The sequence below is a fragment of the Staurois parvus genome, unplaced genomic scaffold, assembly GCF_062004578.1.
Source record: "Staurois parvus isolate SC_StPar_1 unplaced genomic scaffold, SC_StPar_1.0 ptg000122l, whole genome shotgun sequence".
Taxonomy (NCBI): domain Eukaryota; kingdom Metazoa; phylum Chordata; class Amphibia; order Anura; family Ranidae; genus Staurois; species Staurois parvus.
Window position 1 is genome coordinate 6,778,309 of NW_028317918.1, and position 26,972 is coordinate 6,805,280.

General features: G+C 41.9%; 1 protein-coding gene across 1 annotated transcript; it reads right to left on the reverse strand.

The window, feature by feature from the left end:
- Positions 1–670: 670 nt before the first annotated feature.
- Positions 671–21,851, reverse strand: PGRMC2 (progesterone receptor membrane component 2). Its single transcript, XM_089672198.1, has 3 exons — positions 21,356–21,851; positions 4,383–4,538; positions 671–2,756 (listed from the first exon to the last, which is right to left on the reverse strand). Exons 1-3 carry the CDS (start codon positions 21,675–21,677, stop codon positions 2,659–2,661), a joined length of 576 nt encoding a protein of 191 aa, XP_089528324.1. The 5' UTR covers positions 21,678–21,851; the 3' UTR covers positions 671–2,658.
- Positions 21,852–26,972: the final 5,121 nt, after the last annotated feature.

The window sequence follows — 26,972 nt, forward strand, 5'->3', positions numbered from 1 at the left end:
GCGTCCAAAAAGTGTCCCTTTAGGTCAAAAGCGGTTTAGATCAGCTAGAGAACAGCGATAGTAAATCAGAACCACTTGCAGAATTGAGTGATAATGATTTGTGGGGAAATTCGTCATCAGACACTGAAAACGATTTTGGGACTTTGCTCAGCAATGTGCGAATTTATTGTGGCGCTATATTTCAAATTTCAGTGTTTTTGGTTTGATTATATTATTGAATTAAATGTATTATTATATTATTTTTTGTGATTATTTATTAAATTATAATTTATGATTTCGGGTTTCAAATTTTATCCTACCCGGGATGTTTACTAGACTTTTGTTCGGACAGATTTCAGTGAGTTATTCCTAAAAATTACAGCCTACAATAAAAAAAACTACATATTTCCATGCAAAAAAATGGTACCGCTTTCAGCACCAAAAATTGGAAAGAATCAGACCGCCAGGGAGGTTAACCAAAAATCTGCCTATGCAAATGAGAAACTGCGAAGCTCTAAATAAAGTTTAATAATGCCCTTGCTATAGGTGTGGGCCATTTAGATACCTCAGGAGATACAACATGCAAACCTATTCATAGGTTAGTGAAACCAATGCATTTTATGTAAAATAGTCCATCTAGAAAGTAAATTTAGAGTGCTTTCATAAATCAGCGCAGCAAACTAGCTGAAAATCATATCAAAGCAGTTTATTCAAATTCTGGATAGTCCATCTACTGTGCACAAATGTCATTCCACAAAATACATAAAGGTATGATACTGCTAGCAGTTTCCATCCTCAAAGCTCATAGAAAGGGACACAGATTTGGTTTAATGTACATGCTTTATTAAAATGGTACCCTTATTTACAGTTTCCTCAACACATCTCTCACATCCATACACACTCCCAAGCATACTCACTACTCCACATAAACATGAAGACTGAACTTTTCTGAGCAAAATAAAGCAGTGCCATGGACAAGAAGGGGTGCTTTTGGCCATTAGAATGCTACCTTAACGTATATGAACATATATATATATATATGGCAGTAATACTGAAGATTCTTTCCCCCCCCTTTCTATTTACAGAGAACATTATCAAGGTTTTCCAGTCAACACAGAACACCGACTTCAGTATCAAAGCTGTGACCTTGAACTAATACATATTGGGTATGATTTCCCTTAAAGCGATTCAAGTCTTTACAAGAAGTAAGGCACATAGGGAACAACTGTGCTGCTGCAGAAGACTGTGGTATGCTTCATCAATGTGTTAAAAGGCCTCAACAGCAGCAAAGTGGTTCATATTGATTTCATGAGTCCAGACTAACACTATCCTACCATTTGCTGGAAAATGTTGCCTTCAATACAATTGGATTAAAAAAAAAAAAAATCTCTTTAAATCACTAGACAAAGTTGGCACAAAGCCAGTCTGACCGTGGAGGGAAAAATCTTAAATACACCCAACAATTTATGTTGACAATATTTCTTTAAAGATGTGGCCACCTAAAATTGTATTTTAGTGCAGGGTAGTTCGCACTCAGTTGCTTCCCACCTTGAAATATTCTGTCACTTGCAAGAAGTCTGCAACTGGGTGTTCTCAGTTCCTTGCACCTGTTACAGCCATTATAAAAAGGAGGTTCTGCTCTCTGTTACGTTTTATATTTTCATTACAATTGTAAGATGTGGGAACATTCTTCATACTAAAGCAGTGTTTAGAGAGACAGATACCAGAGATCTCACCACTAAAAGTACACAGGGAATAGAAGTGAAGGTGACAGAAATCAGCAGATTGCATCCTATAGTTAAAAAGTATGGTAGGGATGGACCAACCCATTTAAAGAGAAGCTGCCCCAATAGAAGATGGTAAAGTAACGTCGCCAGCCTGCGTTTATGCATCTATGCTATCATTCACATCTCTACCTTATTACTCAGTTACAGAGTCAAAAGCCTAGAACATGCATGCAGCCAAGAGTCAAAACTCCAGACCCTCATATTTGTTCCAGGTCTATAACTCATTAAATAGTGAAAAAAAAAAAATGAGCCCCAGATGTATTCAGTGTCACAGGTAAGTAATCATTACAGTTGGATCTAGTGTGAAAAATATGACATGTTGGGGATACCTGAGGATTGGCGGTGAACTGTCACACCAATACACCAAATACCTGGAATTGCTAGTGAAAATGTACATACAAATTTGAGGACTTCACTTGAAAACATTGGTTTAAGTAGTGCAGACTAACAAGAGTCAAAAAGTGATAAAGACCCAAGATACCACAATGCGTATGCTCTCCTCAAGCCCTCTAATCACCATCTGCCAGTACCATGGTAGAAAACCGCTTGGCTAGGTGTGCAGGCTACCAGGGGATTATGGAGCTACTGCTGACAGTTGTCATATACAACACAGGTATAGCTATACACAGGTTTCCCACAAAATTGTACTCCTGGACCAAGATTCCTTACACAGATACAGCAACTGTGTGTCGGGGGAGAAAAATGGCTGGCAGTTTAGATTAGAATGCTAGTATTAAAATCTTTCACAGACCCTCAAGTCATCATTCTGATTTCTTCGTACAAAATCTGGCAATAGTGTTGAGAACACATTCCACCCAAGATGTCCATGGGTGTTGGTGGGAAGTAACAGGTTGCAGATTCTTAAAAGGCCCCTGACTTTGGTTTACACAGTTCAATCCTGTTTTGAATGATCCCGAACATCTTCCTCATCTGTGTATTCAGATGGCTCTTCTCCAGGTTTCAATAATCGGCCAACATAATCATACTTCTCTGTTAAAAGGAAAATCAGACAGATGTGAAATCATAAATTACAGATGCCAAAAACATTTTAAATAATAACAAAACAATTGCCTTAGAAGAGGTTTAAAAAGGTTTGTTCCTATTACTCTTTGGGATATCTAGCAATTGTTAGAAACCAGTTTACATACAGTAGCTTCTAGTGTGGGGTGACGGCTGTTTATGGGGCTGCACAACATCAACCTATACAGGGCTGTAGTCAGCACATCCAAGTGGCCTGCAACCTGCTTCTTATAGACAGTATGAAGAGGGGGTACATCTTTTATAATGGCACGTAACTTTTCTATTCTTTTACAGACGAATATGGCACAATCTTAAATCTTTATTAAGATCTACAGTTTCCATGATGCTCCACACATGATCAGCTATGAGAACAGCCATTTTAGGGGCTGAAAATTAGGTTCAGAGCTGACAAAAGTATATTGACAACCGAGTTCTCACCAGAGACATGCCTTTAATGTAGCAAACACTGTGCATAGGCTATTAGCAAAGATGTAAATGAAAAGACCGCAGACCATAACACAGGTATGTTTAAAGATTTGATAACCTTCAATAAACTCTTAACCATTAAATCCATAGGAGATTTATTTTCATTTGGGCAGATGAAAATTGACTTACATTTTGTGGCTTGTTTTTAAACAGATAGTTATAACCCTTGGGTTGTCAACAACCTGCTCTACCCTGAAAGCAAAATCTGCCCATAGGGTCAAAATAAAGATTTTGGGCAGAGGTTGGTTAGATACTGTCACCTCCAGAACATGGCCCTGCCCCAATCTGTTCACCTATCTCCTACTTTGCAGTTACGTAAAATACTTACTCTGTCTGTAAGCATTCCCTGATAACTCATTTCTTATGGAAGCCTATCCCATTGCCAAACTCTTATCTTCTCTATCAACCCATCCCCACACCGTTATTACCGTTTTGTACCACTAACCCTTTCCTTTTAGGCTGTAAGCGCTTGCAGATGCAGGGCCCTCCCAACCCTCTTGCCTTGAATTGGATCAAACTGTTGGTGCCATATAAATCCTGTATCAAAATCTAACTTGGACCAGGACCAATAAGATGCGTTTTTGGTAGTAAAAAGCTACCAATCTCTGGTAGAATGAAAAAATGCTTCTTTAAGGCTGCATTCACATCTGAGCAGAGATATTTGCAGACGTTTTGAGAGCTTTAGCAACCATATATAACCGATTTAGAAGCATATTACACTTGGGCCCTACGGGTTTCCTAAACAGCACACAAAAGTGGTTTGGCTTCAAGCTCCCTCACAATCTGACTGTAATTTGGACAGAGCTGATCACAGCACAAGGAAGGAACATGAAGCATTGCATCACTTGTTTGTGTGAATTTTGGTTTGAGCTATTGACCTTCCTAAAAAACAGTGTTTTACTCCAAACAGGAATTTGTGGGAAAATGAAGTCCACAAACTGCCAGCTTGCTACATGTAAAAAGTAGAAAATATCTATATAAAATTGTTTTCAGTTTTTCCTAAAAAAAAAAAAAAAAAAAAAAAAAAAAAAAAAAAAAAAAAAAAAAAAATCACATTTCCTTTGCTGCCAAACAAGTGCTTTAAAATCCAAAATTATACAAAATGAATACCTTTAAACTGCATCTCCCATTCTCGAACACTTTCCATTTGCACAGCATTGAGGTCTGAAAGATCATCATATTCATCTCTAAGTGCCTCCTTATCGAGGCAAAATGTTGCAAGTCCTCTAGAAGCATCTCTGCCTGCAAATATCCCATATGGTCCATCTAAAAAAAGAAAAGAATGAGCCTCATGAAACAAACAGACAAGAAACCAAAACACACACACACACACACACACACACACTGAACAGGAAAGTCACTATCCCCCCAATTCAACCATTTTCAAAAAAGGTTGAGTTGGATTAAGCTACTTTGGCAATTTGTTACTATTCTCATGAGATCAGGCCTGCATTGAGGCTGTTGCCAAGTGCGTGAACAGGCATATGTCTGTGACATCCAAACATCTACACTTGTGCATCCATAAAAATATATTTCGCTATCTATAGTGCATCCAGAAAGTATTCACAGCCCTTAACTTTTGTCACATATGTTACAGCCGTATTCCAAAATGGATTCAATTCATTGTCCTGTTTGAAAGATGAACCGTCGTCCCAGTCTAAAGTCCAGAGCGCTCTGGAACAGGTTTTCATCAAGGATGTCTCTGTACATTGCTGCGTTCATCTTTCCTTTGATCCTGACTAGTCTCCCAGTTCTTGCCGCTGAAAAACATCCCCACAGCATGATGCTGCCACCATCATACTTCACTGTAGGGATGGTATTGGCCAGGTGGAGAGCGGTAGCTGGTTTCTTCCAGACAGGACGCTTGGCATTCCGGCCAAAGCGGTCAATATTTGTTTCATCGGACCAGAGGGTTTTGTTTCTCATGGTCTGAGAGACCCTCAGGTGCCTTTTGGCAAACTCTAGCCGGGCTGCCATTTGCCTTTTATGGAGGAGTGGCTTCCGTATGGCCACTCTACCATACAGGCCTGATTGGTGGAGTGCTGCAGAGATGGTTGTTCTCCCTCCACAGAGAAACGCTGGAGCTCTTACAGAGAGACCATCATGTGCTTACCTCCCTGGCTAAGGCCCTTCTCCCTCGATTGCTCATTTTGGCCAGGCAGGAAGATTACTGGTGGTTCTAAACTTCTTCCATTTATGGATAATGGAGGCCACTGTGCTCATTGGGACCTTCAATGCTGCAGAAATTTTTCTGTACCCTTCCCCAGATCTGTGCCTTGCTACAATCCTGTTTCGGAGGACTACAGACAATTCCTTGGAGTTCATGGCTTGGCTTGTGCTCTGACATGCACTAACTGTGGGACCTTATATAGACAGGTTTATGCCTTTCCTAATCATGTCCAATCAACTGAATTTCCCACAGGTGGAGTCCAATCAAGTTGTGGAAAGATCTCAAGGATGATCAGTGGGAACAGGATGCACCAGAGCTCAATTTTGAGAGTCATGGCAAAGACTGTGAATACTTATGCACAAGAGGGTTTATTTTTTTTTCTTTTTAATAAATTGCAAAGATTTCAAAACAAACTTCTTTCACATTTTTATTATGGGGTATTGTTTGTAGAATGTTGAGGGAAAAAAAATTTAATCCATTTTGGAATAAGGCTGTAACATAACAAAATGTGGCAAAAGTTAAGCGCTGTGAATACTTTCTGGATGCACTGTATCTGCACTAGATGTTGTATAGTTAGCAAATATTATCCATTCCAATTACCAACATAACTATGCATATACTATACCTGCCTAATGCCCCTGCAAGTAGCCACTGCTACAACAGTGATCTCCATTTCCTTCCAGGTCCCATGCCAAGCGGTCAGCCTGATGCAAAGCAATCTCTGGAAAGCATGGGGAGGCAGGGCTGTGATATCACACTCTCCACCTCAGCCAGAGAACGCTTTGCATTCATTTAGAAAATACAAAGCATTTTCTGAATGATGCCTGTGCTGCAGAGCCAATGGCTCCTGCTGTTGTGTCTCAGCCAATGAAGAGAGGCAGACAGACAGCCGAGGCTCCCTTGCACACCGCTGAACCGAGGGGGGCTCAGGCGAGTATTGGGGGTGGGGGGCTGTGGGTGAGCGGCAAAAAGCAGGTTTTTTACCTTCGTGCACAGAATGAAAGTAAAAAAATCTTCAACCTTTACAACCAATTTTAAGTTAACCTTTGAGAACAGGTTACATCCGTTTTTAGGGTGGAACATGTAACATGTTCCCATAGCCGCAGCCAACCCCCCCTCTGACAGATTGTCTCCCCGTACTAGGTCACATTTGAAAACAGCGTGGCTGTGCAGGGCTCCGCCCACGCAGGCGCATCATGCATTCATGGACTTCTGTAAATTAATGAACTGCAAGTCCCAATAGCCTAAGTGGCTGTTGGCTTGTCGTTTTTAGTGAACTACCACGGTGCAGTGGAGTGTTGTGGTAGTTCATTTAAGTTTCCTGTCAGAATATCTGATTGCTTATACATCCCGTAAGGCAAGCAAATATTAAGACACATCTGCAGGAGCCCTGCATGGCATTAGCAATTTACTGATTGCTGGTGCAATGCTTTCCAGGCTCCTGTAGACAAAAATAGTAAAATGAACATTTTTTTTACCAGCAAAAAAAAAAATGTTAATTTACTACTTTTTTAAAAATGTGAACTTATCCTTTAATAATTGCAGTGCGAAGTTCTAAGAGTCTGGACTAGCAGCCTTTTTCTCAGCCAGTCTGAATTGAGGCATGTGTTTTAATTCCCAGGGGTGATGGTGTTCTGACCTTCTTGGCACTGATGAAGAGAGGTTTCAGAAAGATTGTGCTAGTAATCTGTAAATAAGCAGAGATAACTGCATAGTTTCAATGTGTTGCATCACATTGCTGTGTACACATGATTTACTGTGTTTTGCCAACAAAAGTAAAAGATGGACGCCGCCTCAGAAACTGCTCTAATATGAATTCAGCCATTCAAGTTTAAAGAAACAAAAAATACATTTTCTACATAAAAAAGGGAAAATAGTATTTTTAGTAGCTCATTTTCAACAAGCCTTAAAAATAGCTGTTTTCCAGTAACTTGTGTCAAAGTGGATTGTTTTTTTATAAAAATTGTAAGGAAATGTATGAGCAGGACTTCAGGCTTTGTGAAAACTGCTGTACAAAACATTGAAAAAGTATTCATACTCCTTGAAATTTTCCACATTTTGTCATGTTACAACCAAAAAACGTAAATGTATTTTATTGGGATTTTGTGATAGATCAACACAAAGTGGCACATAATTTTGAAGAGGAAGGAAAATTATAAATGGTTTTCAAGTTTTTTTTACAAATACAGGTGAAACTCAAAAAATTAGAACATCGTGCAAAAGTTCATTTATTTCAGTAATGCAACTTAAAAGGTGAAACTAATATATGAGATAAACTCAATACATGCAAAGCAAGATAGTCTAGGCCGTGATTTGTCATAATTGTGATGATTATGGCTTACAGCTCATGAAAACCCCAAATCCACAATCTCAGAAAATTAGAATATTGTGAAAAGGTGCAATATTCTAGGCTCAAAGTGTCCCACTCTAATCAGCTAATTAAGCCATAACACCTGCAAAGGGTTCCTGAGCCTTTAAATGGTCTCTCAGTCTGGTTCAGTAGGAATCACAATCATGGGAAAGACTGCTGACCTGACAGTTGTGCAGAAAACCATCATTGACACCCTCCATAAAAGGAGGGAAAGCCTCAAAAGGTAATTGCAAAAGAAGTTGGATGTTCCCAAAGTGCTGTATCAAAGCACATTAATAGAACATTATGTGGAAGGGAAATGTGTGGAAGAAAAAGGTGCACAAGCAGTAGGGATGACAGCAGCCTGGAGAGGATTGTCAGGAAAAGGCCATTCAAAAGTGTTGGGGGCTTTCACAAGGAGTGGACTGAGGCTGGAGTCAGTGCATCAAGAGCCACCACACACAGACGGATCCTGGACATGGGCTTCAAAAGCTGCTCCGGAACAACAAACAATGTCAGAAGCGTCTTACCTGGGGTAAAGAAAAACAGACCTGGTCTGTTTCTCAGCGGTTCTCTTTTCTGAAGAGACTAACTTTTGCATCTCATTTGGAAACCAAGGACCCAGAGTATGGAGGAAGAATGGAGAGGCACACACTGCAAGATGCTTGAAGTCCAGTGTGAAGTTTCCACAGTCTGTGTTGATTTGGGGAGCCATGTTATCTGCTAGTGTTGGTCCACTGTGCTTCATTAAGTCCAGGGTCAACGCAGCCATCTACCAGGAGATTTTGGAGCACTTCATGCTTCATTCCGCAGATGAGCTTTATGGGGATGCGGACTTCATTTTCCAGCAGGACTTGGCACCTGCCCCCACTGCCAAAAGTACCAAAACCTGGTTCAATGAATGTGGGATTACTGTGCTTGATTGGCCAGCAAACTCGCCTGACCTGAACCCCATAGAGAATCTATGGGGCATTGCCAAGAGAAAGATGAGAGACATGAGACTGAACAATGCAGAAGAGCTGAAGGCAGCTATTGAAGCATCCTGGTCTTCCATAACACCTCAGTAGTGCCACAGGCTGATAGCTTCCATGCCACACCACATTGAGGCAGTAATTGCTGCAAAAGGGGCCCAAACCAAGTACTGAGTACATATGCATGGTTATACTTTTCAGAGGTCTGATATTGTTCTATGTACAATCCTTGTTTTATTGATTGCATGTAATCTAATTTTCTGAGATTGTGGATTTGGGATTTTCATGAGCTGTAAGCCATAATCATCACAATTATGACAAATCACGGCTTGGACTATCTTGCTTTGCATGTAATGAGCCTATCTCATATATTAGTTTCACCTTTTAAGTTGCATTACTGAAATAAATGAACTTTTGCACAATATTCTAATTTTTCGAGTTTCACCTGTATGTGAAAAGTGTGGCATGCATTTGTATTCAGCCCTCTTTACTCCGAAACCTCTAATTAAAATCTAGTGGAATCAATTGCCTTCAGAAGTCAACCAATTAGTAAATACAGTTTACCTATGTGTAATTTAATCTCATTATAAATGGCAGTTTTCACAAAGCCTGAAGTCCTGTTCATACATTTTCTTACAATTTAATAAACAATCCACCTTCACACAAGTTAGTGGGAAATGGTTACTTAAGGCTTGTTGAAACTGGTGAGCTACTAAAAATACTATTTTCCCTTTTTATGGAGAAAATGTATTTGTTTCCTAAACTTGGATGGCTGAATTTATATGGAAAATTTCAAGGTGGTATGAATACTTTTTCAAGGCACTCTAATGGCTCACAGAAAATGACTGTACACTACTACTGAAGTTGATTAATGAATGCAGCATGTGATAAGGGGGTAACCAGTGAGCATTTAAAATGTAGGAAGTACACCAGTTAATAAGAAGGGGATCCCACTTCTTTTCCTAAATAATTAATTCATGCAAAGATTAAATCGATTAAGATTGTTTAGTGCATAACTATCTGCATAGAAAAATTCAGTTATGCGTTACAACATTCATATCAGAACTATAAGCAAATACAGTGATTGGCCTTCAAGATAACCAGTTTAATATACACCGGTCATAACATTATGACCAATCATCTAATATTGAGTAGGTCCCCTTTTGCCACCAAAACAACCCTGGCCGACCAAGGCATGGACACCGCTAGCCATCTGAAGGTATGCTGTAGTATCTGGCACCAAGATATTAATACCAAATCCTTTAAGCCTCCACCAGCTTGCCTTCTTCCCATAATGCATTCTGATGCTATCCCTTTCCCAGGTAAGTAATGCACACGCACCTAGCCATCCACAGACCAGGCCAACTTCCTCTGCTTCATGATCCACGTCTGATGCCTACATGCCCCCTGTAGCCACTTTTGGCCTTGGGCATGGGTCAACATGAGCATCCTGACCAGTCTGTGGCTATGCAGCCCCATACACAACAAACTGCGATGCTTTGTATGTTCTTACACCTATCGAAATGAGAATTAACGTTTTCAGCAATCTGAGCTATAGTAGCTCTTCTATTCAACTGGACTACAAAGGCCAGCCTTCACTACCCACGTGTATCAATGAGCCTTGGCTGCCCATGACCCCGTTGCCGGTTCGTCGGTTTTCCCTTCTCGGATAACTTTTGGTAGGTCCTACCCACTGCAGACCATGAACATCCCACAGCAGATGTGGTTTAGGAGTTGCTCTGATCCAGTCACCTAGCCATTATATTTTGGCCCTCATCAAAATCACTCAACCCCCGCCCCTTGTAAAAGTGATGAGGCGGAACATTGAAGAAAAATCACTGGCAGAAAATTTTGATACTGGAATCACGGCACAGCAGGTATATATGTAAATATGACAAACAGTATCAATTAAACACATAAAATTTACACCAAGTCTTGCATTTTCAGTCCACAAAAGTAGTATGTGGTGTCAATCCACAAGAGAAAATTGAAAGCCAAGTACATTTATGACAGAGTAAGATTTTGTACTTGAGGAGTAGGATTATCTATTTGGATATTATGGGTGGTGGGTTAGAATGGCAGGAAATATAAATTAAAATCTAAGGGTATAATTCACCTTGATACAATAAAGTAGTAGCAAGGATATGTACACTTTTACCAACACATGCCAAAGTTGCAAAATGTGTTCAGGCATTAGAATTTGGTTTACCTTCAATCATGAACAAGTTAAAAAGGGATACAAAAAAAGGTACATAAATTGCAGAGATGTTTGGCATATGTTCCCCCAGACATAAGCTATAAATTTAAAGGATTGCGCAATGAGAATATACAATCTGTTGCCAAATTTAGAAAGCCAGCTGCTCTATCTTTGTGATATTTATTCACACCACGTATATGCAATTTATGTCACAGGTCAGTGTTACACTTCAAGTACATTTGCAAGGTCAGCACCAAATAACCCCCCATACAGAGAGAGTGGTATTGCTAAATCAAATTCAATTCTGTCAATGCAAATATAAATGGATTCAAATTTTATGGCAGTGATCACATTATGATAAAGTCATTCCTACTAATTTTTTCACTTATTTATTTTATAGCAGTCAAGGTTGTTTAGCACCAAGAGCAATGATGATCTGTAAAGTACAGCAAACCAAGTGATTGGTTGCAGTTTCCTATCCAAGCTGGAAACAAAGTAATGTCTATGGGTCATGTTGCTAACATCACAAGTTGAGCATCATATGAAACATTTAAAAACCCTGTCTGGTAGCTATTGTTTTCACCCTAACAAGCATTTGCCAGAGAAGTCTGCAACACACCTTTCCCACATCTATCCAAACACCTAAACATGAACAGTTGTATAAGCCAACTGTTGACGTTAGGTCTGTGTACAAAAGGGGTAAATAAGATTACATACAATTTAGTTGGTCAATAAATGGTATCATCCTTGATTCAAACTTGGACATTTGTCGACAGCTATCACAGTACAACACTCTGCTATGGTAAAAGAAGATTCAAGTAGTTCTAAAGGCAGAAGGTTTTGTACCTTCATGTATTCTATCTATGCATAAAGGTAAAAAAACCTTCTGGTGTGCAGAACTGGAGACATCACAGATCAAATGCAAACAAACATTCGCCAGCGCATCACGGATCAAATAAAGTCCAAATCTTTATTGTAAAAGGATTACATCACAGAAGACATAGTACAACGTTCCAGAGCCATGCAGGATCCCTTTGATGATCGCATGCCTGACAAAGGAGTCCTGCGTGGCTCCAGAACGTGGCACTTTCTTCTGTGATGTGATCATACTTCAATAAAGGATTCAGACGTTGTCTGATGATCTGTGGTGTGCAGGCCATACACAGCATGCACAATATCCAACCCCCACCCTAAGCTGCCAGACATCTGTGCTGTGCAGTGCTGTCTCCTCAGCGCTTCTCTTTAGTTTACATAGAGTCTGGAGCTGCAGCCTGCTTTACAGAGGAAAAAGAATGGAAATTGCCAGCTTGTGTTGTGTAGTACCTGGCATGTGTTGTCCCTTGTGCTTTTTTTGGTAAATAAAAGCTCACTTCTTGAGCTGCAATCATTCACAAGGCTATCCCAGGCAAGTGTAGTAGCTGGTGTCTGCGCTTGGCAGCTTGTTTTTTTGAGAATGAAAGTTCTTTTCTCGAGCTGTAATCATTCACACCACAAGCTCACAGTTTACACTCTGTTGCCTGAAAAGCAGTCTGTACTTTGTGTGTACTGAACAGGCCAGATGAGGAGACAGGGCTCCACAAAATGAAAAGTTCATTCACTTTGAAAAATCCAATATAGCATTATATTTCAATAGGCATACACTGCAATCAGAATAAATTTCCTGTTTAGAAGAGTGGCTATAATCTGTACACAGCAGATCACTGTAAAGCATTTCCATTTCTACACAGACAATGGATGCCTTTACACTGACTGTACATAATTTAGCATGCAAAAGATGCATTCAAATAGAATTTGAAATATTCAGGCACATATAATACAAACTAAATTAGGTAATGTACACAGACCATCAGGAATGAGCTGCCTCTATAATATCCAGCAGTGATTATGCAAACATGTAGCCAAAGTTCAGCACATTTTTAAAGCGCATCTAAAAAGGTCAAAATGTAAAATCTTCTGTTAGGTCTCACTTTGAATTTCATTTCTAGCCTACTCCTATTAAAGGGCTAGTAAAGTCGCTCTTAAATTTTTACCTACAGGTAAGCTTATAATAAAAGCTTACCTGTAGGTAAAATGAATATCTCCTAAACGTTCACAGTTTAGAAGACATTCTACAGAGACATCACTAGCACATGCACTCTGAAGGAACGGAATACCCGTGCTGTTCCTTCAGAGCTGTGTGCCATGGTCAAGACTCCAGCGTGACGTCATCAGCGGCTCGGCCATTCAAGCAGCCATAGCCCACAAACCCGGAAGGAAGACCTGGTGAAAATGGAAGCCTCTGCAGCAGTTACAGCATGCAGCTGCAGGCCTTCATTCTAAGGCAAGTCTCATGAGATTACCTAGCAGCAGGAAAAAAAAATAAAACATTTTTTTCCACCTTTGATGTGACCTAATCTGTGTAATGCATTAAAAAAAAAAAAAACCCAAAAACCTGAAATCTTTAAATGGGGAAGGGGGGTAAATATCGAACAATAATGTAGTTGCATAAATACGCACAGCCTTAAACTAATACCTTGTTGAAGCAGCCTTTGATTTTATGACTGCAGTCTTTTGAGATAGGCGTCTATGGCATGGCACATCTTGCCTTGGAAATATTTGACCACTCCCTGTTGCAAAAGCACTCCAAATCAGATTGTGAGAGCTCTCCTGTGCACAGTCCTCTTAGGTCACCCATTGATTTTCATTCAAGGTCCAGACTCTGGTTGGGCTAACTCTTCTAAATCAACCAAAGAATGGCTATACCAGAAGGAGGTATGGTTTGGGTCGCTGTCATGCTAAAAGGTGAAAATCTTCATCTTTGGCTTTGGCTGAAGACTTTTTTCCAAAATTTACATATTTGAACTTTTCATAAGGAAACTCAAAAAAGGAACTGTTCCTTTACCTTGACCCCAGTTCTAGCTGAATAAAAATAGCCCCAAAGCATAATGCTGCCACACAGAGATTCTCTGTGGGCATGTTTTTTTTCCCCTGGTGATGCACAGTGCTGGTTTTGCGCTAAAAATGCTTTTTAAATTATGGACAAAAAGTTCAATCTTGGTCACACCAGACCAGAACATTTCCCCACAGGCTTTTGGAAGACAATGTAAGTTTCCGCAAAATGTAGCCAGGCTTGCGTGTTCTCTCTAGTAAGAAAAGCTCTGTCTTGTCACCCTACAGCTCAGACATATAAAGAATATTGGACATTGGTGTCACAAGTAGTACCACAACCAGTATGTGCCAGAATTTCCTGCAGCTCCTTTAAAGTGATTGTAAAGCCAAACTTGTTTTTTTTCAAATAACAAACGATAAAAACTTAGTTGAAAAGATCTGCAATACCATTGCTGCTCTTAAAAATCTTGCTTTTATTAAAAAACCACAATGTATAAATTGAAAATACAGAACGTTGATGCATTTCAGTCTACGCAGCTTTAGTCATAGCTCACAATACAACATGAACCTATAGAATATGTAGCAGTTAAAACGGGGGCTTCGTCTAGTCATTGTCCTAATCAACCACGTAATGGTAAAGGCAAGACAGCTGATACGTCACGGAGTCCATGTATAAACCGCTATCCAAACGATTATAATCCTAACAAAAATTAGCAAATGAAAGAAATTTAACAAAAAGGGCTAAAGAAAAAAGAGAATATAAATCTAAATCCCATCTCAAGTTTAATGCAGGCCATAGACGGGTCGTTTATCGGCAAAATATTAATCAGACAAAAAAAAAAAAAAAAAAAAAAAAAAAAAAAAAAAAAAAAAAAAAATCGGCTGATATTCACACCGTTAGTGGGGCAATGCCATTGGCTGTTTTTCACAGATCTTCTCGTTTCTTTTTATCGGTCATGCTGGAAAATCTACAAAAAACTTCTGTTTTTTGTACGCATTGGTGGCAGCATCCATGGCAACGACCGATTTTTCGTTTATCGGCCGATAATTTGGCTGATAAACAGCCTGTCTATGGCCAGCCTAACCCATAGGAGGGGCTCTCATGTTTATGAGAAAAATCCACCATGGTTCTCTTCCTAGTTGCCTTCTAGCCCTACCACCACCTCTCAGTAAGTGCGACAGCCTTTCTATGCCGGTAAATCTAAAAAAGGAGAGATCACCAGATCTCTGTCTGGTGATCTCTCCTTTTTTTTAGCTGTATTGATCACATAATCTGTTCTCAGCTGCATAAGGGGCCTAGAGAGCTAGACACTGAACCTCCCAGTGAAAGACAGGAGAAGGGGGGTGTGCTAGCACAAGTCTGATTGTTGGAAAACAAGCAGGCTGTTCTCCCAACACAGCCGATAAACTGAGATGGTCGCGCTCATGGACAGTTTGAAATTGGAAAGCAGAGAGACTGGCGGCCACATTTATGTGTATAACTGCTGTTCTGTGGGGGGCACACTCAATCATGACCTCCCAGCACTGTGATCGCACAGGTACTGACAGCGCCTGGTAATTTGGCAACAATCTGGAGCCAGCAGGATGGGCTCCCCATCACAAGATCACTGAGAGCCACAGTGTTCTCAATATCAATTTAGATACCACTGCAGCCAGAGGTATTGTTCGCATGGCCACTAATGAGCACATCTCTGCTCTGTTCACAAATTCACTAGAAAACAAGGAAAAGCTGTACACCTATGATATCACTTATTTAAATAACTTAATTCAGACCACATGTACAGTCAGGGCCATAAATATTGGGAAATCGACACAATTATAACATTTTTGGCTCTATACACCACCACAATCGATTTGAAATGAAACAAACAAGATGTGCTTTAACTGCAGACTGTCAGCTTTAATTTGAGGGTATTTACATCCAAATCAGGTGAACGGTGTAGGAATTACAACAGTTTGCATATGTGCCTCCCACTTGTTAAGGGACCAAAAGTAATGGGACAATTGGCTTCTCAGCTGTTCCATGGCCAGGTGTGTGCTATTCCCTCATTATCCCAATTACAATGAGCAGATAAAAGGTCCAGAGTTCATTTCAAGTGTGCAATTTGCATTTAGAATCTGTTGCTGTCAACTCTCAAAATGAGATCCAAAGACCAGTCACTATCAGTGAAGCAAGCCATCATTAGGCTGAAAAAAACAAAACAAACCCATCAGAGAGATAGCAAAAACATTAGGCGTGGCCAAAACAACTGTTTGGAACATTCTTGAAGGAACGCACCGGTGAGCTCAGCAACACCAAAAGACCCGGAGGACCACGGAAAACAACTGTGGTGGATGACCGAAGAATTCTTTCCCTGGTGAAGAAAACACCCTTCACAACAGTTGGCCAGATCAAGAACACTCTCCAGGAGGTAGGTGTATGTGTGTCAAAGTCAACAATCAAGAGAAGACTTCACCAGAGTGAATACAGAGGGTTCACCACAAGATGTAAACCATTGGTGAGCCTCAAAAACAGGAAGGCCAGGTTAGAGTTTGCCAAACGACATCTAAAAAGCCTTCACAGTTCTGGAACAACATCCTATAGACAGATGAGACCAAGATCAACTTGTACCAGAGTGATGGGAAGAGAAGAGTATGGAGAAGGAAAGGAACTGCTCATGATCCTAAGCATACCACCTCATCAGTGAAGCATGGTGGTGGTAGTGTCATGGCGTGGGCATGTATGGCTGCCAATGGAACTGGTTCTCTTGTATTTATTGATGATGTGACTGCTGACAAAAGCAGCAGGATGAATTCTGAAGTGTTTCGGGCAATATTATCTGCTCATATTCAGCCAAATGCTTCAGAAATCATTGGATGCCGCTTCACAGTGCAGATGGACAATGACCCGAAGCATACTGCAAAAGCAACCAAAGAGTTTAAAGGGAAAGAAGTGGAATATTATGCAATGGCCAAGTCAATCGCCTGACCTGAATCCGATTGAGCATGCATTTCACTTGCTGAAGACAAAACTGAAGGGAAAATGCCCCAAGAACAAGCAGAAAGTGAAGACAGTTGCAGGAGAGGCCTGGCAGAGCATCACCAGGGATGAAACCCAGCATCTGGTGATGTCTATGCAGTCCAGACTTCAGGCTGTAATTGACTGCAAAGGATTTGCAACCAAGTATAAAAAGTGAAAGTTTGATTTATGATTATTCTGTCCCACTACTTTTGGTCCCTTAACAAGTGGGAGGCACATATGCAAACTGTTGTAATTCCTACACCGTTCACCTGATTTGGACTTAAATACCAATACTGTATGTGTAAATGAACTAGTTTATGTGAAAGTTATAGTGTTTACAAATGGCGGTACAGATGCTGGAATTTTTTTTTTTTTTTTTAATACTAGTAATGGCGGGGATCAGCGACTTTTAGCAGGACTGCCACAGGCATTCTGACAATGTGTGGGAACTGTCACTGACATCCCCAGTGACACCAATACATTGATCAGTGCTAATAAAAAGCACTGACTGTACTAATGACACTGGGCAGGAAGGGTTTAACATCTGGGCGATCAAAGGGTTAATGGTGTGCTGTGTTTTACTAGAGAGGCATGCTGTTCTGTAGCTCTCTGCTGTGCAGAGATACAAAACAGCATGTCCATGCTGACAGCAGAGAGACCTGTGTTTACACACAGGTCTCTTCCCTGTCAGCTTTCCCGACGATCGCCAAGTGCCGGTCGGGACCCGGTGATTAACATCTCTAGCCTCCAACAGCGATGCAGGTAGGGCAGTGCACGCCCCCTACCCGGAAATGCAAATCACGTATATAAACAAACACACGTGATTTTGCGCACCCGCCACCCTGTAGCAGTATTTCTACTATAGGGCGGAGGGCAAGAGGTTAATGAATTGACTAATGATTTCTCTCTTTTTTTGCGGTATTTATCGCACTATTTTAAGGAATATGCAGTAGTTACCTCACATTCGATATTTTACTTTGATGAATTGACTCCTATATTATTTCATGCGATATTTCTAAAGAATGACACACACGACCATATGGCATTCGGTAGCCTTTAGTGAACTGACCCCTATATAAGAATAGCTGTTTTTGGTTAAAATATAAAAGATGAGGTTACACCAAGTAAATAGATACCCAACATGTCACACTTTAAAATTACGTGCGCACTTGGAACAGCGCCAAACTACGGTACCTAAAAATCTCCATAGGCGACGCATTAAAAGCCTTTACAGGTTGCCAGTTTAGAGTTACGTATGCATGCGTAAGCAAAGGGGGGGAAAAGGAGACACCTAAATTTATTTTAATTATGATATATATATATATATATATATATATATATATATATATATATATATATATTTATTTTTTTTTTAAATCAAACTTTACTGCTTTCACAAGCAATGAACAGCATTCCGCCACCCACAAAAGTGATCGAGTGGTTGTTCAGCCACTCAAATCACTTCCCATAAACAGGGAATCACCAGCGGAAATATTTTGATACCGGAATGATGCCTACAGGTATCATCCCGGGGTATAACCACTTCAACCCAAGGACGTCATATGACATCCTACAGGCGGGAAGTGGTTAAAGGTTAACATTAAGAGAAAAAAAACCCCACAAACATGTCATACTTACCTGCTCTATATAATGGTTTTGCACAGAGCAGCCCCGATCCTCCTTTGCTTGGGTCCCCTTCCAGTGCTCCTGGCTCCTCCCCCTGCTGAGTGCCATTATTACAACCCGCTTGCTCTGGGGGCGCTTGTGCATGTTCATTCCTGAACCGCCTCTGCGTCAGAGACACACAGAGCGCTGCTCGGTCCCGCCCCCTCCTCAGGGTCTGTTATGAACAGCAGCAGGACCCAATGGCTCCTGTGACTGTGTGTGGCATCAGACCCCAGCCCTTCTCACCAACTCGTGACCGAAAGACCAGCCGATCTCGCACCGCGCTATCACTTGCTTAACAATGCCACTCTCAGCTACGCCCTGCACAAAGATTTTCCAGCTCGCGGGACTACAATCTATGTGCAGCAGCCTGAGAGCGATTGTTACTGGGTTAGGTTAATTACGAATTAACCCTTCACACTGCCACCACCTTTTTACAGAGAAGGAGGAAACTCACAAATCTTAGCAGTAACACTATATTAGTATAAGCGTCCGTATACACACTGTCACCACAGACAGATGTATTCAGAGGATTATCACATACAGTAGCACTCTTCAGAGACAGGGATTCTTTAGTTTGCATTAAAAGCTTTAGAGACAGTTCAACACTTTTCAGAAAATAGGATTTATTGCTAAAAAGGGTCAAAATGGTGCAATTAAAATATTTACAGAAAAAGATGTAACATATACAGAGCAAAAAAACAACAGAGAAATAAAAGAAATAAGTTCAGAAGGCAGAATACTTTCAAAAGTCTTTGGTTTGAGCAGAGTCCAATTGTCTGGACAAAAAGCTGCTTTGGCTCTCAAGTCTCTTATATGGTTCCTTATTGATATTAAAAGGAGAGCTCATTTTTCTCCAGGCTGTCAGTCTTTTTCTATCATCTCAAATGGGTGTCCCCTGAGAAAAAAAAATGGCAAATCATCCCATTTGGGGATGGGTGTTAGGCGGTAACCTGGGTTATGACCAAATCCCTTACAAGTTCCTACTAAGGTCAATAACCTTCAATAGGTACAGGTAGAAGCCTAGCAACTGGCAGATTATTATTTAGAATTATATTCCAAACGCAAAAGGTACCAAACATAGCATATCCTTGCCAATCCAGATAAAGGAAATTGCTTTCTAGTCTCTTGTGGGTGCTAACATAGGGATGTAAGGTGTCATGTGACTCATTAAAATGACCTTATCCGAATATATACTTCATATTAATGTGCCCAGTTCCTGCTGAAGTTTATGAATTTGTATGAAAAATGACTCCAGTGGAATGTACGTTTTATGGCACACTCTAGCCCTAACAGGTCACGACTGACTGAGTTATTATACAGTATTTATATAGTGCTAAAAGGTTTGCTCAGCGCTGTACATTATAGTTATTGTTTTACGATCGGGCAGAGGAAAGTGGTTTTCAAGCAGACCCCCTGCAACCAGATTAATGGTATACAACCCTGGAGTTTATCTGTGTTTTAGATAAGAGGCCCCTTTGACCTCCATTCACTTACAGACTCACATTCCATTCAAAAGGGAGGACAGGAGAGACAACATGGCTGCGACCTAAGATGGCTTGTCATGTACAGAGTCCATACCTCCACTGCACACAATCGTAACAGCTCCCTCTAATGTGTCTCAGCCAATGAAGAGGGAGAGACCCAAGACAGTAGCAGCTCTTGTGCACATCGCTGGATCAAGCTAAGGTAGGGGGGGAGCTGCATACTTGAAGGTTAAAAAAAAAACAAAAAACTTTCAGCCTTTGGAACCACTGTAAGCAGAGCTCCAGGAAAAATGAAACATCCCCTATCACAGGCTGAGATATACTAGAGTGCTTGTTTTGTCCTGAGAATTACAGAATACTTGAACCAGGGTATACATGGCAGCCTGCAGTTCATTCCTCCGCCAAAATGTAGGTGGGCACTCCCATGCCATTGTGTACATTGCAGGAACAGTAGTGGCTGCTGGTCCAACAATGTATATGATATCAACATTAAACCAGCAAGAGGAGCAATACCAACCAGGACACTCAGCACCCTCCGCGCTATGACCCCCCCCCAAGCAAGACACTCAGCACCCTCCGCGCTATGACCCCCCCCAACCAATACACTCAGCACCCTCCGCGCTATGACCCCCCCCAACCAATACACTCAGCACCCTCCGCGCTATAACCCCCCCAACCAATACACTCAGCACCCTCCGCGCTATAACCCCCCCACAACCAATACAATCAGCACCCTCCGCGCTATAACCCCCCCACAACCAATACACTCAGCACCCTCCGCGCTATAACCCCCCCACAACCAATACACTCAGCACCCTCCACGCTATAACCCCCCCACAACCAATACACTCAGCACCCTCCACACTACAGCCTTCCCCCTGGACACTCTCGGCAGCCTCCACACTACAGCCTTCCCCCTGGACACACTCAACAGCCTCCACACTATAGTCCCCCCCCCCCCCAACCAAGACACTCAACACTACAGCTCCCACCAACCCACAGGACAACCAGCACCCTCCAGCTCCCCTTCCTCCAAGGACACTCAGCACCCTCCACCTCTCTACAGCTCCCCAGGACACACTCCTGGCATTGCACCCTCCATACTACAGCTCCCCCAGCACAAGACATTTCTGCTCCCTCTGCACCCTCCACGTTACACCACGGCTTCCCTGGCACCCTCCACCTCCCCAGCACACAACACATTACAGCTCCCCCAGCACGACACATTTCTGCTCCCTCAGCACCCTCCACCTCCCCCGGTGCCCTCCACGTTACACCACGGCTCCCCCGGCGCCCTCCACCTCCCCAGCACACAACACATTACAGTTCCCTCAGCACGCTCCCCTGGTCACACCCCCAGCCGTGTCCTCTCACCAGGGCCATAGAACTTGCTGCCCTCCGTCACGTCGAACACCTTGCCGTTGACGGCCAGCAGTATGCGGGGGTTGTTGGCTCCATCAAAATCTCGCAGCTGCTGCAAGGCGAAGTCTCTCCGCTTCATGCGCGGTAATGAAGAGCGCGACCTGGTCCCGGCCCCTCTCCAGCGCCAATACACCCGCCAGGCCCCGAACACCAACACCGTCAGGAGAGCCGCGTTAAGCAGCAGCGTCCACACACAGCCCAGCACGGAGCCTTCTCCTTCCTCTTGGCCCAAAGGGGCACCGGCCGACCTCTGTTCCTCCCAACTCTCCGACATCACACGCCTAACGTTCCTCCCAGGTCACCACTGGACGACACCCGCCGGGAGGAGGGCGCACACGAGACAAGGGTGGGAAGGCTCAGCCCACAGACACACCGCCCAGACAAGAACAGCGAGTACAGATGACGCTACTCGCCACGGTGACGGTTACAGCCAGGCGACAAGGGGCGCTCTCTGATAACGTCATTCAGGCGCGAGAGCGGTATTTGGAAGTCAGAGGAAGGAGAAAGGGGCGGGAGGGAAGCGCTTTTTTTTAAAATGAGCTTTATTATTTTGGTCACAAAGAACAAGGAGAGGGCGGCACGTGATAAACTGCGTGCTACACGACCCGAAATTTAGGATGGCTCTTAGTGTTCATAAAATAACTGGAGGCAAAATGGAGTTCCTGACCAATCAGCTTCTTTGTTTCCTTTTGTATATCGTGAGCGGTGAAACCTGACTGGTTGGTGCATGTACTATTCTGGGCAAGGGTACTTGTCTGTTAATTCACCGGATATTATATATATATATTATATGTTTTATTTAAATATATCACAAATATATATATATATAAAAAAGTAAATCCCTGGGCAAGTTTACAAGAAGTGGGTGTTCTAGTGTACCTGTGTCCAGACAGTGCACATCAAATTACATATTCTGTATGAACGGCAAAAACTAGTCACTGAAAATGATCCCATTCAAACCAAACACGTATTCATTACATAGGTTCTGTGGCTGATTAAGGTAATTAAACGAGTCAATTCACTAAAGGTTACTGCCTGTGATAACAAGGTCACATGACTCATTTGCATAAATTATCGCATGTGGTAACAAAATGTCCAATTCACAAAAAAAAAACGATTCTGCAGTGTTTAATGCAAAATTAAAAATGTGTCAGTAAATACTGGAAAAAATAGTGCGGCAATCTGTTAAGTCCAATTCACAAAAGAACCAGGAAGTAAAAAAAAAAGTTGTGATATTTGTCACCAGGGTTTTGGCGGCAGTATCACGTGTGGTATTTCCTGTGAGGGTGTAGGAAGTGGTTCAAGATGGAGGTGTTTGAATGCACTCTGCTGCAAATCAACATGCTGAGAAGGCGTATGAGGAGATGGAGAAGAGTGGTGGTAATGGCTCCAAGGCTTTTCATAGAGCACACTGCTGGAGGATTTTACAGAGTCGGAAGTTGTGTGTAGGTTCCGTTTGACCAAAGAGCTAATACTTATCTTGTACATCTAGCTGTGTCTAGTGGAGTCTACCACCCAGCGGAGTCATCCAATACCAGGCATGTCGAAATTGCTGGCTGTGCTGCATTTCCTTGGAAAGGCCTCCTACCAGATGGTTGCTGGTGATGTTGTCAGAATGTCTCAAGCATCCGTTTCTAGACTTCTTGGCACAGTGCTGCAGCAGGGCTTCTGACAAACTGCATCATCATATTTTTACATGCCCTCATCATGGCTGGAGTGGGATCAAATTAAAGGAGGATTCTACAGCATTGCATCCATTCCCAATGTAATGGATGCTATTGATTGTACACATGTCCCCTTATTCCTTCCTAGTCACAAGGAGCACGAGCCAGTTTTCAGCACTATGAATAATTGTTCAGTTATGCAACACTGAACCCCAACTAAATTTTCATCATTTTGTTCGCACCAATAGAGCTTTATTTTGGTGGTATTTAATCACCACTGGGTTTTTTATTTTTTGCTAAATAAATGAAAAAAGACCAAAAATTTGGAAAAAAAATCCCATGTTTTTCTTCTTTTTTATTATGAAATTTTGCAAATCAATATTTGTTCTGCATAAATTGTGTATTCAAAATACAGTGTATTCTGCTACATTTTTTTTGGTGAAAAAAAAAACAAATCTGATTATTATTAAGTCTGTAGGAAAGGTTTATAGACCACAAACTATGGTATATATCTGAAAATCGATCAATCCTCATACACTGATGGCCTATCTCATTTTTTGAGGCCCTAAAATGCCAGGACAGTACAAATATCCCCCAAATGACCCCATTTTGGAAAGTAGACAGTCCAATGCATTTACTAAGAGGCGTGGTGAGTTTTTTGAAGTTGTAATTTTTTATCATAATGTTTTGGAAAATGAAGAAATAAAAAAAAAATGTTTACTTTTTTACATACTGTCACCGCTGCTGTACAGCATTATCATATAACACTGAGTGATCTACTGACACTGAAAGGGGTATCATTCTATGAACATTCAGGTGGTGTGCGATTCACAGCTTTTGATCTATGATGTGGTAACTGGTTTCCCTTGAGCAGTACACGATGCCCATATACTACGGCAGTCGCGACTGTACACAAATTTTGAAAAGGGAACATTTCATGGTGGCTGGCTACTTGGTAAGTGGATGAGTGTGCTATGTCAGTGTTAAATATACTCTATAGTTATATATTCTGCTGAAAAAATTAAAGGAACACTTTTTAATCTGAGTATAGCATCGTCAGTTAAACTCCTGGGTTATTGATCTGGTCAATTAAAGCAGAGTTCCACTCACCCTGTCAAAAAATAAAAGCAGCTACAAAAACTGTAGCTGTTGACTTTTAAAAAACAGCCACTTCACTGTTCAACAGGTAAAAAGTTTTGGGCATAAAATTAGCTAATCTTACATAATTTTGGGGTGCTGAAAACGAAAATGACCCTAAAAAATGTTGATTGGCTCTAGTTTCCATAATATATTCACCCATCTAATGACGTAAGCCATTCAAAATTATGATGCAACTTCAGCTGCATATTGCGCAATTGATACTGGTGACCAATAGAAAATTGCATGTATACTGAGATGATGCAATATTAGCCTTTAATTGCATCACTTCACTGCATAAAAGCTGCAGTATCTGTAGCTGATTGTAGTTCGACAGCGTCTTTACATTTCGTTTTATGCTTATATAGGCTACTCAGTAATGCCTCGAACTTGTATGAATAAAGCAGATAATTTCTGCTATATCTGCGGTGAAATAACTTTTATCTCACGAAAAAGGAGGATAACAGGAATGATTAAGAAAGCCTACAACTTGTATTTTGGCTGCAAGATAGGAGACCAGGACAAGAGCTGGGCACCACATATATGCTGCAATTCTTGTGGGACGGCACTGGAGCAATGGTTGAATGGAAAAAAGGCATCTATGCCTTTCGCTGTGCCAATGATTTGGAGAGAGCCAACAGATCATGTTAGTAATTGTTACTTTTGTATGGTGCCTCCAATTGTAAAAGGGCTAAATAAGAAGAAAAAGTTATCTGTGCACTATCCAAATATTCCATCGGCAATACGTCCAGTTCCTCATGGAGAGGGGCTACCAATTCCTAAAGCACCAGAATCCTTCGTGGTTGAGTCAAGTGAGGAAGAACCTGAAGCGTGTAGTCACGTGCAGTTGTAAGAGATAGCCCTTTCCTCGAATACAAGAGAAGCAAAACCGACACAAACTGAAGACAAAACTAGTGAGAATCCTAAGTATTAAAATGATTCAACTTAGCTTATGGCTATAATTTTTCTTGGTAATCCTATGCAATATATTATGCCATTTAGGCTTTGTTATGTAGTCAATATCACTTGCTTTATATTTGTGGAAAGACATCTATCTATATAATTATTGTGCATTATGTAGTCATTACGCCTATAGTAGAAAACTTTCCGTTTACAGAAAAACTAGAGCCAATTGACAAATTTCATTATTATATTTGAACTCAGAATGTGAAATTCATTAAGAAATGGATCCTTTTGTTTCCAAAACTGGCAAAAAATAAAAATTTGTTGAACAGTGTTACCTGTCCCTTGGTCCCGTGGTGTGTCCCCCGCAATCCGTTTCACCGGCCACCTGGTATTTCAGGAGGCCGGCATCTTCAGTGTGGGCACCCGGCTGTGATAGTTTGTGGCTTCACAGCCGGGTACTCACTGCACATGCGTGAGAAGCGCTGCGCTTCATGAATGGTCCTGTAGTCTCCTGGGATCTGTCACGTGTCCCAAAAGACTACAGGGAGGGAGGACACCTTCTGCTTCTGGTCGCCTAGGCGGCCCGAAATGGGAGCGGGTACTTGTCAAATTCGGGTACCAATCCTTAATGGGGATCGTGGGGAGCAGTCCTTAAAGAAGAACATCCCTCTTTAACTAGCAGTGGGGGTTGTTAAACAGTTTCAGCTGCTTTGTTGTTAATGAAATTAACAACAGGTGCACTAGATGGGCAACAATGAGATGACCCCCAAAAGAGGGATGGTTTTACCGGTGGAGACCACTGACATTCTGCTCATCTTTCCCAACTGTTTTTGACTAGTTTTGCATTTGGCTAGGGTCAGTTTCACTACTGGTAGCATGAGGCGATATCTGACCCTACAGAGGTTGCACAGGTAGTCCAACTCCTCCAGGATGGCACATCAATACGTGCCATTGCCAGAAGGTATGCTGTGGCTCCCAGCACTGTCTAAAGAGCATGGAAGAGATTCCAGGAGACAGGCAGTTACTCTAGCATAGCTGGACAGGGCCATAGAAGGTCCTTAGCTCATCAGCAGGACCGGTATCTGCTCCTTTGTGCAAGGAGGAACAGGATGAGCACTGCCAGAACCCTACAAAATGACCTCCAGCAGGCCACTGGTATGAATGTCTCTGACCAAACAATCAGAAACAGACTTCATGAGGGTGGCCTGAGGGCCCGACGTTCTCTGGTAGGCCCTGTGCTCACTGCCCGACACCATAGAACTCGATTGGCATTTGCCACTGAACAACAGAATTGGCAGGTCTGCCACTGGTGCTCTGTGCTTTTCACAGATGAGAGCAGGTTCACCCTGAGCACACGTGACAGACGTGAAAGGTCTGGAGAAGCTGTGGAGAACATAATGCTGCCTGTAACATCGTTCAGCATGACCATTTTGGTGGTGAGTCAGTGATGGTCTGGGGAGGCATATTCATGGAGGGATGCACAGACCTCTACAGGCTAGACAATGGCACCCTGACTGCAATTCGGTATCGGGATGAAATCCTTGGACCCACTGTCAGACCCCATACTGGTGTAGTGGGTCCTGGGTTCCCCCTGGTGCACGGCAATGCCTGGCCTCGTGTGGCGATAGTATGCAGGAAGTTCCTGAAGGAGGAAAGTATTGATACCATTGAATGGCCCCCACGCCTGACCTAAATCTAACAGAACACCTCTGGGATATCATGTTTTGGTCCATCCAACGCCGCCAGGTTGCACCTCAGATTGTCCAAGAGCTCAGTGATGTCCTGGTCCAGATCTGGGAGGAAATACCCCAGGACACCATCTTTCGTCTCATTAGGAGCATGCCCCGATGTTGTCAGGCATG

What these genes read in the sequence shown, in the direction of transcription:
- PGRMC2 (XM_089672198.1), bottom strand. Translation starts at nt 21,677, where the DNA reads ATGTCGGAGAGTTGGGAGGAACAGAGGTCGGCCGGTGCCCCTTTGGGC. An exon ending in CAGCAAGTTCTATGGCCCTG is followed by an intron (nt 4,539 to 21,355) that starts GTGAGAGGACAC and finishes TTCTTTTTTTAG; the next exon opens with ATGGACCATATGGGATATTT. An exon ending in ATGGGAGATGCAGTTTAAAG is followed by an intron (nt 2,757 to 4,382) that starts GTATTCATTTTG and finishes TCCTTTTAACAG; the next exon opens with AGAAGTATGATTATGTTGGC.